The sequence below is a fragment of the Chelonia mydas genome, chromosome 26, assembly GCF_015237465.2.
Source record: "Chelonia mydas isolate rCheMyd1 chromosome 26, rCheMyd1.pri.v2, whole genome shotgun sequence".
Classification (NCBI taxonomy): Eukaryota; Metazoa; Chordata; order Testudines; family Cheloniidae; genus Chelonia; species Chelonia mydas.
In genome coordinates this window covers 12,678,932-12,696,613 of record NC_057859.1, presented here as the reverse complement: position 1 = coordinate 12,696,613, position 17,682 = coordinate 12,678,932, and the positions used below count along the sequence as shown (strand labels likewise).

Below are 17,682 nucleotides of genomic sequence, written 5' to 3'. Positions count from 1 at the left end.
GAAATTATGCCTTATTTCTAATTTGGCTGGCTTCAGCTTCCAGCCATTGCAGCTTATTCTGCCTTTCTCGTCTAGATTAAAGAGCCCTTTAACACCTGGTATTTTTTTGCCCACTGAGGTACTTGTACGCCCTAAGTCACTGCTTGACCATCTTCTTTATTAGATTGGGCTCTCTGAGTCTTGCACTGTAGGGCATTTTCTCCAGCCATCAGATCATTTTTGTGGCTCTTCTCTGCACCCTGTCCAGTTTTCCAACTTCCTTTTGAAAATGTGGCCACCAGAACTTGTCACAGTTTGCCAGTATTGCTCAATGGTTTGGAGCCAGCCAGGGTAGCTGGCGAGAGGAATATGTTCCTGTCAGAGGCCTGTGTGAAATGAATTTGGTGGGTCATGTTTCTCCAAGAGTCCAAGGACTGAGTGAGAGCCGTGGACACTAAACTCTCTTTGTGATCTGGGGGTTGGGGTGAGGCTTGGTGGCTGGCCAGGCTGACACACACACACGTGACTGCCTGTGTGGTACCAGTTCTGTTGATATGCAGGGAGGACCGAGTTTCCAGGACTGTTGATCTTGTAAATTTCATGAGCACAAAATTCCTATCCAGTTGTATTTGTTTTTTTAAACCCTCTCCCCTTCTCATGCACCCACAAGTCAAGGAACATTAACGCCATTCCAGGAACCTGCAAGCTCCGGAAATGTGCTATAAACACCCAACGCACGCCCCCCCCCTTCCACGGCCCCCCTATCGATATCTTAGGCATCAGCCAGAGCTGTCAGCAAGGGCCCCTGGGACGGTTGCTTGAGGCTATGTCTACACTGCAATTAGACGCCCGTGGCTTGCCCAGGTCAGCTGAGTCGGGCTAAGGGGCTGTTTAATTGCTGTGTAGTCATTTGGGACTCAGCTGAACCCTCCCATCTCGCAGGGTCCTAGAGCTCCAGCTGCAGCCTAATCGTCTACACTGCATGAACCCTTTAGTGTGTCAGTTTCCACCAGCTGTTCCCCAGTTGCCAGCACTGGCGCTGTGGATAGAAGGATATGCTGGGACAAATTCACCTCCGGTCGCTCCAGTAAATTGAGTTCGAGCTCCGGTTTCTGAGCCCAAACGTCCTCATGATTCCGGGGTGTTTTTGGCCCCACGTAGCGTTAAGCGGAGCCTCCGACACCCTCCAAAGTGGCCACGGTTGGAGTCCAGCTTGCAGAGACACAGCAGGGGTTCCCCCAGCATTGTGTTGGTGTCCACAAAGCAGGCTGTGATCAAGAGCTTTTATGAAGTCTGAAACCTATGAAGTCTCCATCGGCCTTTGTTGTTGCCACAGTGGTGGTGGGGCCAGAGGGATGCCATTTTCCAAGATGGCAGAAGGGAGGGTGAGACTGTTTTCCGCCAGGACATGGAGTGCGAGTGATTTAGTGTTGCCCAGAAAGCAGCTGACAGCGGCTGAAAGAGGGAAATGGCCCGGCCAGCTGGAGGATGCACATCCCCTCAGCGTGCAAAGCTTCTGTGGAGCCCAGAGTGGGAATTAAAGAGCAGCTGACATTTACCACCCTAGGGGTGAATTCCCCCCTCATCCCCAGGCCTCTCTGGGTCAGGGAAGGGTAAATTCACTTCCTTGAACCAGGGGGACCTGCTCTGAAAGTCCTGGAGGTCCAAGGCAGGGAAGGTCATTACAAGGAATGGGGGAGACCAGAGGCATAGCCACCCAGTGCTTTGCATTTACAAGGGTCTTTAGGTAGCCTGGTATCAGCTCGGAAGCATTAGTGGTATTGAGCCATTAGCAGACGTGACACTTATCAACAGTGCCCAACCTGGCTGTAGATTTGAAGGTGCTAATGTGTCTGATCCGGGCCTAATGGTAATTAAACCCGGTAAATATTGTTTCTGTAACCTAGCAAAGAGGATGAACTTTCCATAGCCACAGACCGGGCACACGAAGGCTACCAGGCAGTGTACATGGAGACGCTTTGGGGATGAAGTCATTGGGTACAGAGACAATTCCCCCACAGTCATAGTGCAGTCTGCATGATGCAACGGGTTTGTATGGGACTTGGACATCTTTTATTCTGCTTTCCTGTAATCAGGGGGTCTGGATGGAATCTGCAGTCATTGGTATCCACGGCTGCCTAGGTGAGAGGTAGCGTATCCTAGTGGGTAGGGCACTGGGTTGAGAGTCGAGGTTCTAATCCTGGCTCCGTCGCTGATTTATTGTGTGACCTTGGGCAAGTCGCTTCCCCCATCTGTGCCTCAGTTTCCCCCATCTTTAAAGTGGGGGTAATGATACTGACCAGCCTTCGAGGTCTGTGGATGAAAAGCCTTGTGGAAGGACGACATAGATTCTCCATTTTTATTGTTTTTAATCATTTTGATGGATAATATCAATGTGTATTTTAAAGCATTTTTTTCTATTATCAAGTCCTGTTTTCCCAGTTGCTCAAAGTTATGGGTTTTAAGGATTTTTTAACATTTATTTTTATCTATTTAAATGTTCACAGTTGTGGGAAATTACTGGATGGGGCGGGGGTCAGACATGAATTATTTAATGACAGTTGAGGTTGAGATTAAAAAAAGTTAAAAATTAAAAAAGGTTATAATTGTTGAAACACAAATTGTCAACATCCCATATCAGAATGTACAAAGCAAGTAGTCTGAAATCAAACTGAGTCCTCGTTTTCCTTTGCCTGTTTTGCACGTTTTGATGGTTAGAGATAGGAATATTTTGTCGTGGGTATACGTGTGCACGGGGAACTAGATGTTTACCTACATTTATTGATAACAATCGAGTCCTTGCAAGCCTAACTGTGTGTGGGAGGAGGAGGAGGAGGCGGCAGAGAGATGAAGCAAAATTGTCCAAAGTGCAAGCCCCTTTGTACAGCACCGAGCGCAGTGGGGTCCTAGTCTGTGACTGGGGCCCCTAGATGCCACGGTGATACAAATATTAATAAAGGGTGGCTGATTCAGAACAGGGTGTATAACACAGAAGCTCCTGGCTCCCAGACCTGTGATCAGTCCACTGGGCCACACTTCCCCTTAGTGAGTTGCATTTTGAGCTCTTTTGGGCATGGGAACCTGTCATTTTCATGTGTAAATTCCCATCACTCTCTAAGCCATATATTAAAACCTTTTAATTAAAAAAAATTAATTAGAGAGATCTGTGGATAAAAATGTGCTAGACAGAAGGGCCAAATATTGCGGGCATTTATATACCACACCGATGAGTCGGGGGTGAATGGCTAGGTAACTATTGTTATAAACTCTGCTGTAGATTGCAGAAGGGTAAACCCAGAGTGACTCCGCTGGACTGGGCATTATCAAACAGGAATGAGGTCAGGATCAGGCTTTCTAAATTCTGCTCTTGGTTATCTAGAGTTGGATGGAGGGGTGCCTAGTGGTTAGAGCACTGGACTGGGACTTGAACAACCTGGGTTTTAATCACAGCTTTACTCTGGCCTGCTGGTGACCTTGGACAAGTCACTGTACTGCCCCATGCCTCCGTTTCCCCATCTGTAAAACGGAGACCATGCTACTGACCGCCTTTGTAAAGTGCTTTGAGATCATCTGATGGAATGTGCGATAGAACAGCTGGGGATGATGATTATTACGCTGTTGTAAATCTGGAGTGACTCCAGTGGGGTGGACAACGAGGACAGAATCAGATCTTATGAACAAGGTCTCTGACACTCATGTAACTGGAGTCAGAATTTGGTTCATTGCTTTTCTGGGACTCTTTACACTGCCTCCGGCTGTTGGGATGAACACAGAAGGAGCGATTGCTTTCCTGCTGCTTCTCAGCAGCGGTGTAAATCCGGAGTAACTCCAGGGGAGTTAGCCAGGTGTAAAACTGATTTAAGCAGGTGCCCACCCTCGCCGGGCCAGATCCTCGGCTGGTTCAAATGAAAACAAGCTCTTTAGAAATCTGCGACAGCTACCCGACTGTCTTTTGTAGCTGGCTTGGGTGGGGAGGGAGCGAGAGAGCTGCCTGGTGCTTCGTGTGACCTGAAAGAAGTCGATACGGTCGAATCGCTAGCAGAAAAACCACATCCCCCTCTTCCTCCTCCTCTCCACACGCACGCGTGCGCGTACACACACACGCACGGCGAAGCCTGCGAGGATTGGCTCGCCCGCCCCCTCGCTGAGGCGGGCAGGGGAGTGGGCATGCATATCACGTCCACAGTGTTTGTTTCTTCGGGGTGGGGGGGGGGGAAGCGAGCCGGAGCTCAGCGGTATGATAATGACTCTAGCGTCTGGCAGAAAGAAAAAAAACCCCTGAATGCACCAGGGTGTCTGTAACCGAGCTTAAAGGAGAATGAAGCAAGATGGCTGCCGGGTAGTGTTGGATTCTCGCTGGAACTGACGAGGGCTGGGGGGGGGGGATTTTTGTGTGTGGGGGGGTGGGAGATCGCTGGCAAGCTGCGAGAGGAGAGAGCATTAAAAGCAGAACAAGGTAAATATAGGCTCTGCCTTGTGTTTCGTTTCAATGGCCTTTAAATGCGAGAGTTGCCCTCCCCCGTCCAAGGGAATTTGATAGGGATTTTCTAATAGATCACGGGTGTTTAAATAACACACAACATGCCCCCCCCCCCCGCCCTTTCTGCATGCAATTCCCTGGTAGCTGGAGAATTGTGGTAGCTTGAACTGCATTGTATTTTGACTTTTTTTTTTTTAAATTCCCCTTGCAGGTGGAAGTCGGGGACAATAAAGAAGGTGGGACGCAGGAGCAAGTGCTGGTGACAAAGGTAATCCTTTTTTTTTTTTTTTTTTTTTCCTTGTTCAAAGACTGAGGACAAAGCATGGAAGGGAATCTGCGGTGGGGGGTGGAATTGGCCAACCCCTAGTGATAGCGAAGCATGTGTTGCGGTATTTAAAAACCCAGGCGCCTCCAGCTTTACCCCTGCTGAACTGCAGATCCCTCTTCATCCAGGCATTTGCTGTTATTATTTTAAGCCGTAATGTTTTTGCAAGGGGGGGGGGGGAAGGAATCGCTGCATTTCAGCATCTCCTCTCCTCCCGTGGTACAGGAGCAAAAATAAATAAATATTGCCACAATCCCCTCTTCCCCCTTGTCTTTACAGGGGAGCAGCAGCCTTTCCCCACTCTCTCTCCTAGATCTGCTGAGCTCAGTCCTAGGGCCGGTGCAATTAACAAGAGAGACTAGACTCCCCTGCTTTGAGCAGGCATGACATCACCCTGATGTAACCATGATGATGGCAGCTGTCATACCTCACTAGGATGGACCCAGAGAGTCTGTCTGAGCTGCCGTGACCCAAAACCGCAATTCGGTTTCTCTGCTTCTGGGGAAAAAACGCAATTACGAAGAAGAGGGGGGAAGGCAAGGTTTCTTAGGTTTTGTCACTTGAGGTTTAAGGCCGGTTTCCACTCCGTGTTATGCTGATGTGAAATCAGTGGGGTTACTCTAGATTTAGACCTGGTCCTTTACTCTGCTGCAGATCTGATGCCTGTGCCTTGGGAAAATACCCAGGAGTAGCTCACCGTGGGCGTTGCTATGGGGACAAAGTTTGGAGCGTGGCACTGCAGCTTGCCTCGACGCTAATGCTCCGGGAATATGAGATGGGGGAAGAGGGAGGCTAAGAGGGAAGGTGAGTGAGCTGATTTCATTAGCGGTTTCAGGAGCGTTACCTTGCAGGGACGGAGGCTGGGTCTACACTCGAAAATTAGTTTGATTTAACTCCATCGCTCGGGGCGGGGGGTGAAAAGTCCACTCCCCTGAGTGGTGGTGTTAAGCTGACCTATAGCCCCGTGTAAACCGTGCGAGATTTGACAGAAGAATTCTTCCATCGACCTAGCTACCACCTCTCGGGGAGGTGGGTTACCTACACCAACGGGAGAACCCTTGCTGTTGGCGTATATAGTGTTTACACTGAAGCGTTACAGCGGCTTGACCAATGTGGTTCCTGTGTATTCGCCAGTCTGTTTTTTTTTTTTTTTTTTAAAGTGTCCCAAGCGATGGGGTTTCCACTATTCCTCTGGGGAGACCACTCCACAGATCTTGCTGATAGAAAGGTCTCCTGATATTCAGTCTGTACTTCAGAAATAACAGGCAAGATCCTCCGCTGGTGTGAACCATTGTAACTGCATTGGCATCGGGAAAACTACACTTTTGACACTAGCTGAGGGCCAGTCGTTGCTTATTTTGTTCTCTGATTGCATTTCCCGTTCCTCAGCTGTGTTTGCCATTTGGCTACGTTGCACCCAGGAGCCAAGGGAGACCAGCTGGATATGTATGCACCTGATGAAGTGAGCTGTAGCTCACGAAAGCTTATGCTCAAATAAATTTGTTAGTCTCTAAGGTGCCACAAGTCCTCCTTTTCTTTTTATGTATATCCTGGGTATTTCTGCGGCCACTTTTACTGTGGCGTCTAAGGGCAAAACAGCTCAAAAGAGGGGGTAAGGAGATATTGATTAAAGTTGGAGCTTCCAGCAACGCTGTGCGTGTTCCTGCCGTGCCCTATGTCTTGTGTTCTCACAATATAAAATATTGCCATTCGGAGCTGTTGGCCTTTGATGCCCACGTTGCACTGGGGTAAATGAGAGCCCCCAGTGCATAGCAATGGGGAATCTGCCCACGGTTTGTTACATCAACGCAAGATCCGAGTCTGGCCCTCAGGCTCCTTGTGGCGAAGTGCTGAGCACCTTCAATTCCGTGGTTGCTGCAGGTGCCCGGCGCCTTTGGAAATTAGGCCGCTGGTTATGGTAGCTTCCCTTATATCCCTTTGTAACTGACGACCGTCTCTGAGGTCGGGGAGTCCTGTGCAGAGAGGAAATGTAATACTTGGAAACCCCACCGCTCCCGGTGGTGTAATTGGCGTGGTACTTTGCAATGTTAAGTAAGGTTGTCCCCGGGGTCCAGAGGGAGGGGATCCATATCCTGCTTGCTGCTGTTAGCTGCGACCTAGCAAACAATGTGTCAGGTCCTCCTGCTTTATTCGCACTGGTCCTGATTTGGATCACACATCAGTGGCTGTGCAAGCGTTGCGCCATTGACATCACAGGGCGAGATTTCTTTATTCAGAAGCACTTAAGTGAGTTAGGAGCCCATGTCCCATTGACTTTTAGTGGGCCTTGTGCTCCTAACTCACTTTGGCTGCCTTTGAAAATCCCATCCAATGGGCCAGCCTGGTGTAAGTGAGCGTCAGCATCAATGGCTAGTGTATGCGGGCTGAGGGTCTGGCCCATTGGATACATGCACCTTTTGCAGATTCAGGCTCCTGCCAACGCGGTGAGCCAGAGGTTGCATCAGGGCTCTGCCAGGGAAGGTACCAAATGGAGCAGCTGTTGTCATGCTAGCTTGGTAAACAAACAAGTCCTGACTGGAGTGATAAGTCTTTGGTGGCACCTAATTAGCACCGATGATGTTTGTTTGCTTTACCAATGTGGATCCTTTATCACAGGTAATTAGGGAAAGGGCAGGCCAGAGGGGGCTGTTTGCATTTAGAGTGGGGAGGGTGGGGAGCAAAATACCCTGGCCTGCTGCCTGACCTCTTCCTTTCTTTTGTTTTCGGTGTGAAATGCTAGGCCACTGCAGGTACAAGGGGAGATATTGTAGCAGCAGGGTTACAAAGGATGGGATAGCAGGCAAATTAGATTCCCCTTCCCCAAAAGACATGGGGGGCTGGTGTTGCAAAGGAGGGAGGCCTCTTCTTCCCTCCCCAGATTCAACCCCTTAACTTGCGTTAACCAGGTGAAATTCACCCCTCCCCCCGCCAAACTGGCATCGATGGAGTTTTGGGGGGTGCAGAATGGAATCATCCCAGCTGGTGGGCACGTAGGCCAGTCCCTTCCCAGCTCCTGTGAGGGGCACAGTGATGAATGGACCTTTCCAGCTGTGGCACCCACATCCCTTCCACCTCTCCCTCCCCTGTGCTGTGCTCTCCAGAACTGTAACGGAGCCCCCTTCTTCAGCAGGGCATGGCCTCCCTTCTCAATCACCAGCCCTTGGGCAATGGAAGTGTCCCAGCCACACCACACTGGGTTCCTCGACGGGGTGGGTTCCATGCACCGAGGTGACACCTGCCATTCCGAGGTTGGGGGGCAGCATTTTGAATCCAAAGCCCACCAAAAGGGGCCTGTGACCGTGATTTTTCTCTTCTGATATTCTCTACTCTTTGCACGCATGCATGATAGCCGGATACCCTGCATCCGTTTCCACTGATCTCTCTGTGGTTGGGATTTCCAGGGGGCAGTGGACTTGTGCATCACCCCGCTCCCCGCCAGAGGCATGCACTCAAACCCAGATTCATGAGCAGAAATTAGGTAACCGCCTCCCCGGATGGTTTGGCATGGTTCAGTGCCACCGTACGACTTCGCTCAGGAGAGATCCATGCCTGGACTAACTGGGTGCTGGGCGGGTTGGGACTGAGGTTCATTGGCAGGGTTGGGATGGAAGGCCCGGAACTGGAATGGTAGGGGGGAGGCTGCTGGTTAGGCATTAACATTAGTAGAATTGCGTAAGGTGGCCGGGAACTGGAATAGTTGAGAAGGGAGGGGATTGAAGGGCATGGGCAGAGCTATATATACGCAGGACTGCGGGACAGGATCGGGCTGCGTCTGGCACAGCGGAGGGAGCTTCTGTCAGGCCGGAGGTGCCCCAGGAGAGCTGAGGATGGTTTGTACAGCCCTTGCCCGCTCTGACTCAGACCAGCACCCTGCCAGTCCCTTGCTTCTGCATGCCCTAAGTTCACTCCGAAATCTTAAAAACATATTGATACCCCTGTCTGTGACGTTCATCTTATTTGTGCTTTGAGTTCGCTGGAAGAGACTTGACCGATCCCGTGTTATTGGAAAAGAACCTTGCTTTTTCACTGTGCTCTGATCCAAAGGAAGTTGAAATCAAATGTGAAGAGGCTGGAGATCATAGAATCATAGAATATTAGGGTTGGAAGGGACCTCAGGAGGTCATCTAGTCCAACCCCCTGCTCAAAGCAGGACCAATCCCCAACTAAATCATCCCAGCCAGGGCTTTGTCAAGCCTGACCTTAAAAATATCTAAGGAAGGAGATTCCACCACCTCCCTAGGTAACCCATTCCAGTGCTTCACCACCCTCCTAGTGAAAAAGTTTTTCCTAATATCTAACCTAAACCTCCCCCACTGCAACTTGGTGGGAAAGTCTGGGTCTAATCAGCTCGTCTATATTCCCTACCGATGCTTATACGAATGGTGGAACAGAACCTTCGCTGTCAAAGTTTGTCCATTGCTGCAGATCAGATCAGTTGGTTCCACCGGAAATGCTGTAACCAGGAAGAGATCTTTCCAAAATTGCCACTTTGCCCATCCCCAGCGCTGTTGGGGAACCCAAGAAGGATGCTTAGCATGTGGCAGTTCTGCATGGAAGAAGATTGGCTGCATTGATTCCCGATGTGCTGTCAGCATTGTTTTCGGAAAGGTATTCAAAATGAGACCTTGAGCAGAGACAATATTGCATTTTTGTTTGTTTAATCTAAAATGGCAGTTCTGTGGTTTTTTTTTAATGTACCTTCTGCAGATCCATTCCGCTGCATCCCTTTCGTATTATTATTCCCTATTAAAACAAGGCTTTGCTCTGAAATCAGCAAGCTGGGAAATGTTCACCACTGAGACCTCAATTTCCAAATGAGCCATATGAAAAAAAAGAAAAGAAAAAAGAGACGGGTTTATCGTAATAGTTCTAATTGCCTACTGCATTCTTGTGCCTCCAATCAGTGCAGCATGGAAGGTATGAAATAATGTCTGGATGGCTTTTCCCCAGGGGCCAGGCACAATTATGTACTGCTGATATCATAAAGAGTGGGATCATGGGTCCCCTCACTCCTAGTGAATTGCTACATTTCTTTTTTGGTTGGATTTCAGGTGCTCTGCAAGAGAGAGCGCTCTCCAGCATCTGTGTGTTACGTGCAGTTGTCCATGCAGACTGTGATCTACTCAGGGCATGGAACACCCTTTCTTGTATGTCTGGAAAGCAGCCAGGAGATTGCGGGTGCTGCTTCAAATAAATAATCATGAAAAGAAACAGCTGTGGGTTTCTTCTTCGGGGACAGATGTTGTGGGGCGGGGGGAGAGTGTGAATCAAGTAATCCAGATTGCTGCAAGGATTTGCTCCCATCAGAGGATTTTTCAGTTGACTTCTTTAGGAGCAAGATTGGTCCCTCAGGGTCAGTCCAGAACCCTCTTATAGCAAGAAATCCAGCCAGATCATGGAGCTGCGCATCTCTGAATTAACATGGCACAAGCTAGGTGTGTCTGGTGGAGTTTGCAGGGCCATTCGGGAAGGTTGAGGCCTACTATTTAGAGGGACAGCGAAGAGACCAAGCCCCCACTCATTGGATCTGACGCTTTGTGTGCAGGGGCTTCTTGTTGTCCCAGTTCTGAGAGGGGAAGAGCTCTGGTTCCCTTGAGGAGGACAACAACACAGCATGTATATCCAGTCTTGTGGGGATGTGCTTGCACTTGGCCCTTCGTTTAGCCTTGCTCTGCGCAGTCCATCGCATGCAGAGGTCTTTCAGTGGGCCACGTCCTAAGTAGCAGCGTTTCGGGTGGGTGGGAGGTGGGCGAGAGGTGCATATTTATTAGGCACTCAGCTGCTACAGCGCCAGGTCCGCACGCAGGAATTGCTGGGCGGAATTCTCCGGCTTGGGGTACAGAAAAGGTCAAATGGCATCATCCCGGTGGTATCGTCCAGGATTCGGGCTTGCAGGTGCTCCTGCAATGCCAATAAATAATACTAGCGGTCCCTGCTGGTTTTCAAGTCTATCAATCGTATACGTACTTACCTAGCTAGATGTGACGGTTTATTGCTTGTACTTCATGGAGCCTAGGAGCCGGAGTCATGGACAATGAGCCCATGACACTAGGGTGCTGTGCAAACCCAGAACAAAGAGCTGACAGCCCCTGCCCAAAGAGCGGGCAGTCTAAACAGAAGACAGGAGACAACAGGTGGAGACAGACAGATGTGCTGTTTCAGTTTGGTGTGAAATGGGCCAAGCTGGGACTCTTTACGCATGTGCTTAAAAATTACGAGCCAAGTGCCTCTGTGCTTGCGAGAGTGAGTGTGGGCTGAAAGGTACCACGGCCAACAACTGCGACTGGTGGTGGTTTGTCAAGCTCTTTGTTTGTACAGCACCTTGCACAGTGGGAGCCTGGTCCGTGCAACTGCAACATAAATTATCTAAAGATCTGCTGTGCTTATGATCAACCCAACTCAATCCCCGATCGCTGCCTGTCAGATGCACAGTAGCTGATGTCACAACTGGTAAGGTCTTTATTACTCTGACGAAGGGGAGGCTCTGACTTTTCCCCTTTAAATGCTTTCCCCAGCGAGGAGAGTTGAAATTTGCTGAGAGGTAGTTCTCTGCTCCCGTCTTGGCTCCTTCTGCGCTGGTTTCCCAAGCCTGTGGCTCTGAGCAAACTCCGGGAGACGCAGTGGTGGTTTGTGCCTATTTTTAGCCCGTTTGGAGGGCCCCTTCATTCCCTGTCTGGAGACTCTGTCTCCTCGTGCAGTTGGCAGCCGGTGCTCCCGGCCGGATCACGCTGCCTGCCTGCACATGGCTTTTTTAGGTTTACAAACATTACAGCCTCGTGCATGCATCACCCCATGAGTCATCAGCCCCGTCACGATTGCAGGACTCGCAGAACGAGGCACCGGGGGAGGGAGGAGGCGGTGTGTGTGTGTGCGCCTTCGTTTGTGGTGGGGGGGGCGGAAGGTGAGAAAGTGACGATGACCCGAATGAGAAGTCGGCTGGCCGCAGGAGAGAGTCGGGTACAGTCAGAACGGGGAGGGGACGTGTTAATAAGGAACCCGGAGAGGTGACGGCATGTCTGATCGGCAACCAGCAGCGGGGTTTGTAACTCCCGGACGCGGCACCCATTGCTATGGCCAGTATGTCCAACCGGACCCGAGAATCCCCCTTTGCTTGGACCCCTGCTACTTTTTGGAGGGGGGAACATACAGTAGCACTGCCGTGCTCGGGACAGGGGAGGGTCGAGGCCAATCAACAATGGCTGGATTATTAACGCGATCCGCGCAGCAGCCCAAGGATCTGAGCCCTCTTTATTTCTATCCAGCGCCTGGGTTTTTTCTTTAAAAAAAAAAAAAACATTTAAAGGGACATTTAAAATATTGTTGGGAGGAAGGAGCTCTAGCGACTGGGTGGATTAAAACTCTCACAGCCCCAGTGGCCTTCAGTTTTGCTGCTGTTGCAGAAGTAGGGGAGAGGGGAAAGGAAGGGTAGAGATGCAGGTAGGGAGAGTGTGTCCCCCCCCCCGTCCCCCCCACGCCCAGATCTGTTCCTCTGCACCAAGCCCAGTTACAAAGGGGGGCGGCAAAGCAGAACTGTGAAGGACTGGGGCTCCCTTGTTGGTGGGACATTCAGTGGCCTGACACCGTGGCCTGGCTTCGTTTCCCGTCCCCCTTTGGCTGCGCTGCTTTGAGAAGAGCAACAGTCCCTCCTCCCCGGCTGCAGCCTTAGGAGCGCGCCTTGTGCTATTTTTAGCTGCTTGTCTCCGGGCGTCAGGGAGAAGCAGCAGTCGGCTCTGTCTTCATCCGCACGCAAACCTTTCCCTCGCGGCTTGGGATCTGCGGCAGGGACCGGGGGGCGGAAGGCGGGACAGACCCAGGGGTTAACAGGCTGGTTGAAACAAACCAGGTTCTGCCTTCTCTGGGATTGCCCCGGCCTCTCTCTCTTTTTTTGCAGCCCCTGCTCTGCCTGCAGAGTGTCCTGGCAGCCTTAATGGAAACATGTTGGCCACGGAGGAATGCGGAGCTCTGATTAGTTCCTTCTGTTCCATGCGCCTTGATTAAGGCCTTGTAGCTGCATTGACTCCTTTTAACTTGCCTAGGACCCTAAGTCAGATGGGATGCAGGTTGCTTTGACAGCATGCTTGAATTATTGATGTGCTTGCAGCATGCTGGATCCTATGACCAGGCGGAAAATGGCTGCAGAGGCCAGGCAGAGCTCAGATTTATCGGAGAAGGGCTGGAGGTGTGGGTGGAGGGGGATTAGAGATCTCCCTTGTTGCTCTCCTAACTGCAGAGCTGCCCCGGGCCACAGCACCGACCCTCCGTCATCAAAGCTTTCCAGCGCACATACATCAATCCACGGGAGGAGCTGTAGGGCTCGGTAACAAGATCTGCAGCGTTTCACCTCTAGGTCAGCTGTGAACTTGGCTGGCAGTGATTGAAAACATTTAACATCCGATGGCAGCTCTGTATGAGATCAGATTTCTCCGCTCCAGCTCTGCATCCCAGAAGCCACCATTCCCCTTGGGGGTGGTTGCAGCGGAGAATCTGGTGGCTCATGGGACCGAGTTCCCAAATTTACCATTGGGACAACGCTGCAGGCAGGATGGGGGTGTGTGTGGGGGTGCTCTAGTGTAGACAGGGCTCAGGTGGCAGCTGGTGTTCTCACCCCTGTGTCTGCTAGGCAGGGCCAGGAGATGTGGTGGTTATAAAGCTGGTGGCCACTTGTACTACCACTGTTGGGAAATGTTAAGGGGAAAGGATGATTAAAATGACTTTAGTCGGCACACGTCTTGCATGGGCAATTATTTTTGAATAACTGGGTTGATGTAGGTAAGTGTAATGTAAGGAACAGCTTGAACTCTTTGTAGATATAAATTGGTTAGTCTCTAAGGTGCCACAAATACTCCTTTTCTTTTTGCGGATACAGACTAACACGGCTGCTACTCTGAAACCTGTCTTTGTAGATAGACGCTGGACCATGCCCCCTCTGAGAACTGGGAGTTGAACCCAGGAGTCCTGGCTGTCCGGCTGCTGCTCTAGTCACCAGAGTGCACACCCAAGAGTACTGGCTCCCAGCTCCCCCCTGCCCTAATCACTCGACCACAGTGCCCAGCCGGAGCTGGGTATAGAACCCAGGTTTCCTGACTGCACCGCCTCCCTAAACACATGCTCCTTAGCCGCGCATCTTTTACAGAAGAGCCCTGGTAAAAGAGCTGGGAATGGAACCAGGGCCAGTCCATGCTTTCGCGGGCAAGTGTACCGCTGCACGCACTGTGGTCACTAAGACGCAGACAGAGAGATCTAGCAGAGTGTGAATTAGCAACCCACTGGAGAAACTGCCAGATACTATAAGAAATGGAGTCTCCCAAGAGTTATTGTTTGCGTGCTGTTGTCTACGTGGCATGTGCCTGTCTCCATCTAGCCTGGAACAGGCCCCTGAAGTCCTCTAATTAAGAACTTCAGATTCAAGTGGAGAGATCTCAGTGCCATATGGCTAAGGGAGGAGGGATACCATGGGGAAGCTGCACTGGAAGGTGTGGGAAGGATCTTCTGCTTTGGACGTTGTGGCCTGGGTTAATGGCCATTAATTATGTAGATACCCTGTGTGGATTCCCTGAAGTGCTACTGGAGGGCATCATTTCCCTGACTGTGAGCATCAAAGGTGACATGGGCCGTGCATAGTAGTGAGATCACAACAGCCTTTAATCTCCTGCCATTCTCCTCCCTCACTTCAGCCAAGGCCCTGAGATCAACACTCCTCCCAGTCAAAGGGACCCTGAGCACAGTCTAACTACCGCCCTTCTGCAATCAGCACCTGAGGTGGAAGGGCTAAGGTAAAGAACCTGCAGTGCTGGGGGACCTGGGTACAGTGCAGTAGAATCATGGCCAGGACCAAACCTGGGTCAATTTCGCGGTGTGCACGGAACCAGGTCCCCATCTGGTGTCCCTGGGCATCGCTCCATTGAAGTCAGTAGAGTCAGATCCCCACGAGTGTAAATGGGTGTCTCTGCGCTGGAGTCAACGGGGGCAGATCCCCAGCTGGCATAAATGGGCCTACCCCCTCTACTGACATCTGTGGAGCTAGGCTGAGCCCTTGGCCCCAGGGCTGAAGAACAGTTTGGAAATGTGGTTGAAACCTGTTCAGTCCTACATCTCCTGCAAAGACAAAGCTGGCTTTTAAGGGCATCTGGGGACAAGTTGATTTTCTGACCAGGTCCCCAGTGGAGTTTTGACAATGTTGAGAGAAGATCCTAAGATCAGAGTTAAGGTCCAGTTGAGCAGCGGCCAGGGACTTAAGGAGATGCAAGGTCGAAGAGTACGCAGCTCTGGAGACCAGAGGAGCTTCCAGGTGTGCAGTGCATTTTACTTCCCTGTGCTCGCTCTCTTGATTGCAGAATGAGACCTGAGCGTGCAATTGCTGGAGGAAATCGATATAAGTGAGAAACCTGGTGTCCCCAGGGGCAGAAAGGCCACCCTAGTGGGAAGAGCTGAGCCAGTGGCAACAGGGACTCCCTTGGCAGCAAGCCAAGGGCGAGAAGTTTAATCTTTCTGCCCCCTTGCCTGCATGCGACACACACCAGCTGTCATGTGCCTGCTCCATCTTACGCGTAGGCGGCTACTCCTTCATAACGTGCTTTAAGCCTCTCCTGAGGAACCAGGCTACTATTGGGACAGCTCATCAAGCAGCGACCCACAGAGGCATCCTGGACCTTGTTTGAAGAGCAAAGGTGGGAGGAAGCAGAACTTCCACCTGCCCCAGAGCATTATGGGGGAACTAGCTCTGCAATGGCGTGCACTCCCTCCTCCACCTGAGCCTCTGCACGTCCTCCCCCAATTCTATGGCAGTTTGGTGGCCAGTCCTTCACGGTCTGCAGGGAGAACGGAGGCAGAATGGGGACTTCCTGGAGGGCACTGATAGTTAGCACTCAATTAAAAATACTCCCAGTGGCTTGGACAGCTAACATGGGCTAAACACACTGCAGACTCGAGGCCGGGGTCTGTTTTAAGGGCTGAGCAATCCTGATCATGCAAGATCGGAGATTATGGCACAGCCTTTCTCCAGTTGCCCCAGAGGTTGGGACTGGAGCGGAGTGTGGTATGACAGGGACAGGGCAAGTCAGGTGTCCTGGATCACTGTTTGAGTGTTAATGGGTTAGTGGACAGGGGGAGAGGAGTTCAGTGATATTTGAATGGGTCCTTGTTTTTGTCTGTGAGGGAAAAAGGTTAGCAACCCAAGCTTATCTCTGTGGTCGTATTTTAATCCATCTGAATGGCAGAGACCCCTGTTTCCATGCCGTGCTTCTGCCTCGGGTAGAAATCAGTAAGTTGAACTGCATTAGCCTACAGTGTGTACCTGAGTGGGTGTCCCTCTGAGTAGCTCTGTTGCTGTACATCTGAAGTGTCTGACTCCCGCTGCCGTCACCTCCGATGGTGACACGGTATGATCTCAAGCTAAGCAAGAGCCGGCTTGGGCACTTGGACGGTCACTCTGAGTCAGCCGACGTCCCCAGCTGGATGCTGTGCGGCAGGCGGCGGTGTCTTTTAGAGGAGAGTTATTTAAGCTTCCAGTTGAATAAGCCGCTCGTCCTTGATCCTGTTGCTGTATGCCGTTTAAAGGCTGCTTCCATTCACCCCAGAGGTGGCTGATCATCCCTTTGCCACTGTGCCTCACTTGAAAGCCACTTCTCTCTCTCAGAACTTTAAACTGGATGGCTCAGGGTGGTGGCCTTGTAATGAACAACTTTTCCCCTCCAAGGCGCTGGTTCAGACCCAGCTCAGATCGGCCGTAACAAAAATCTGTTCCCATCTGGGGGCTCTTTGCTGATTTAGGCGGTTCCCCATGGGAAGGATTCTCACCATCCCAACTAGCACGTTTCTGGAAAGCTCAGCAGATGGGCCAAAGGTGGTGGTGCCAGGCAATCAGAAAAGTCATCTCTTGACTTGTAATTAAGGGCCGCTGCCAGAAGAATTGCTAGCGATGCTCTGAGAAACCACTGCCAGGGAAACATAGACTCCTGTGATGTCTTTGTTTTGGTCACTTTCTGGCTATTACCACCTGTTACAAGGTGGCTAGTTCTGGACATGGCTATACTTAACAGCAGAGGGTTTGTGTCTATTGCAACATGTTAGCATATAGTACCTTTGTCACAGTAACATGCTTCCCCCTTTGTATACGAGGGGAGCAAAGGACATCAGTCCCTGTTATTGATGGCTGGTTACTAGGTTGATGGCCCCAAGGCAATGAGTTTCCCAGCAGCAGTGGGGAAAGCCGCAGGGAGAGGATTGAAATGTGTATGTTTTGGAGCTCACCTAGCTCTGTAGGTTGGCAGTTGGGCAGGGTACAGTTATGGCTGGATTAGATGACACATCCGGGGTTGCAATGGGTTTTTTGGGGGGGTTTGGTAGACAGTCGGGAAGGTCAGGGGTCAGCCATAAGAAATCTTTGTTCGAAGGGTTGCGTTTCTGCCAGGGAATTCTGAGCACCAGTTGTATGCTCTGCCTAGCCCGTTCCGTGGTGAAACGCGCCCATGGCATTCGGCCTGAGCGGGATCACCCTCGTGAGCAGTAATAATCAGAGATGAGCTGTTATTGGACCTGCTAAGCTAAACCTCTTCTGGCACTGAGGGAATCCAACTCTAGCATTCCCCAGATCTGAACTGGCCAGCACGGTAAGAGAGAAATGTAGAATAAGGGTGAAAGAACAGAAGCAAATATCGTTTCCTCCTTACTGCGTCAGGGATGCAGCTGTCGTGTCCCCTGTCATGTTCCCTGTGAAATCAGGTAGAATCCTCCATCTGGGTTACAGCCTTAAACCCTGTATGGGCTGAGTATAAGTGCTGTGGCAGTCAGGGTCCAGTGCACCATGTACTCTGAATTGTATTATCCGCGTGAATGCAGAGATGGCAGCTAAAATCTATACTTAGCCTTTATGATACTTCTCAGCCTGAAATCACTTCAT

The 17,682-nt window shown here is 50.9% G+C and overlaps 1 protein-coding gene across 6 annotated transcripts in view; it reads left to right on the top strand.

Moving 5' to 3' along the window:
* Positions 1-17,682, top strand: part of TET3 (tet methylcytosine dioxygenase 3) — a 161,426-nt gene that overhangs the window by 30,116 nt on the left and 113,628 nt on the right. For 3 of the 6 annotated variants that reach the window (XM_043536243.1, XM_037886135.2, XM_037886134.2), the window contains one exon: positions 4,671-4,727. In XM_043536243.1, the coding sequence (XP_043392178.1) occupies positions 4,671-4,727 (57 nt within the window). Of the gene's footprint in view, positions 1-4,106; positions 4,436-4,670; positions 4,728-5,438; positions 5,589-17,682 lie in introns of those variants that run through there. The other 3 variants (XM_037886143.2, XM_037886142.2, XM_037886139.2) reach the window with 3 other exon arrangements.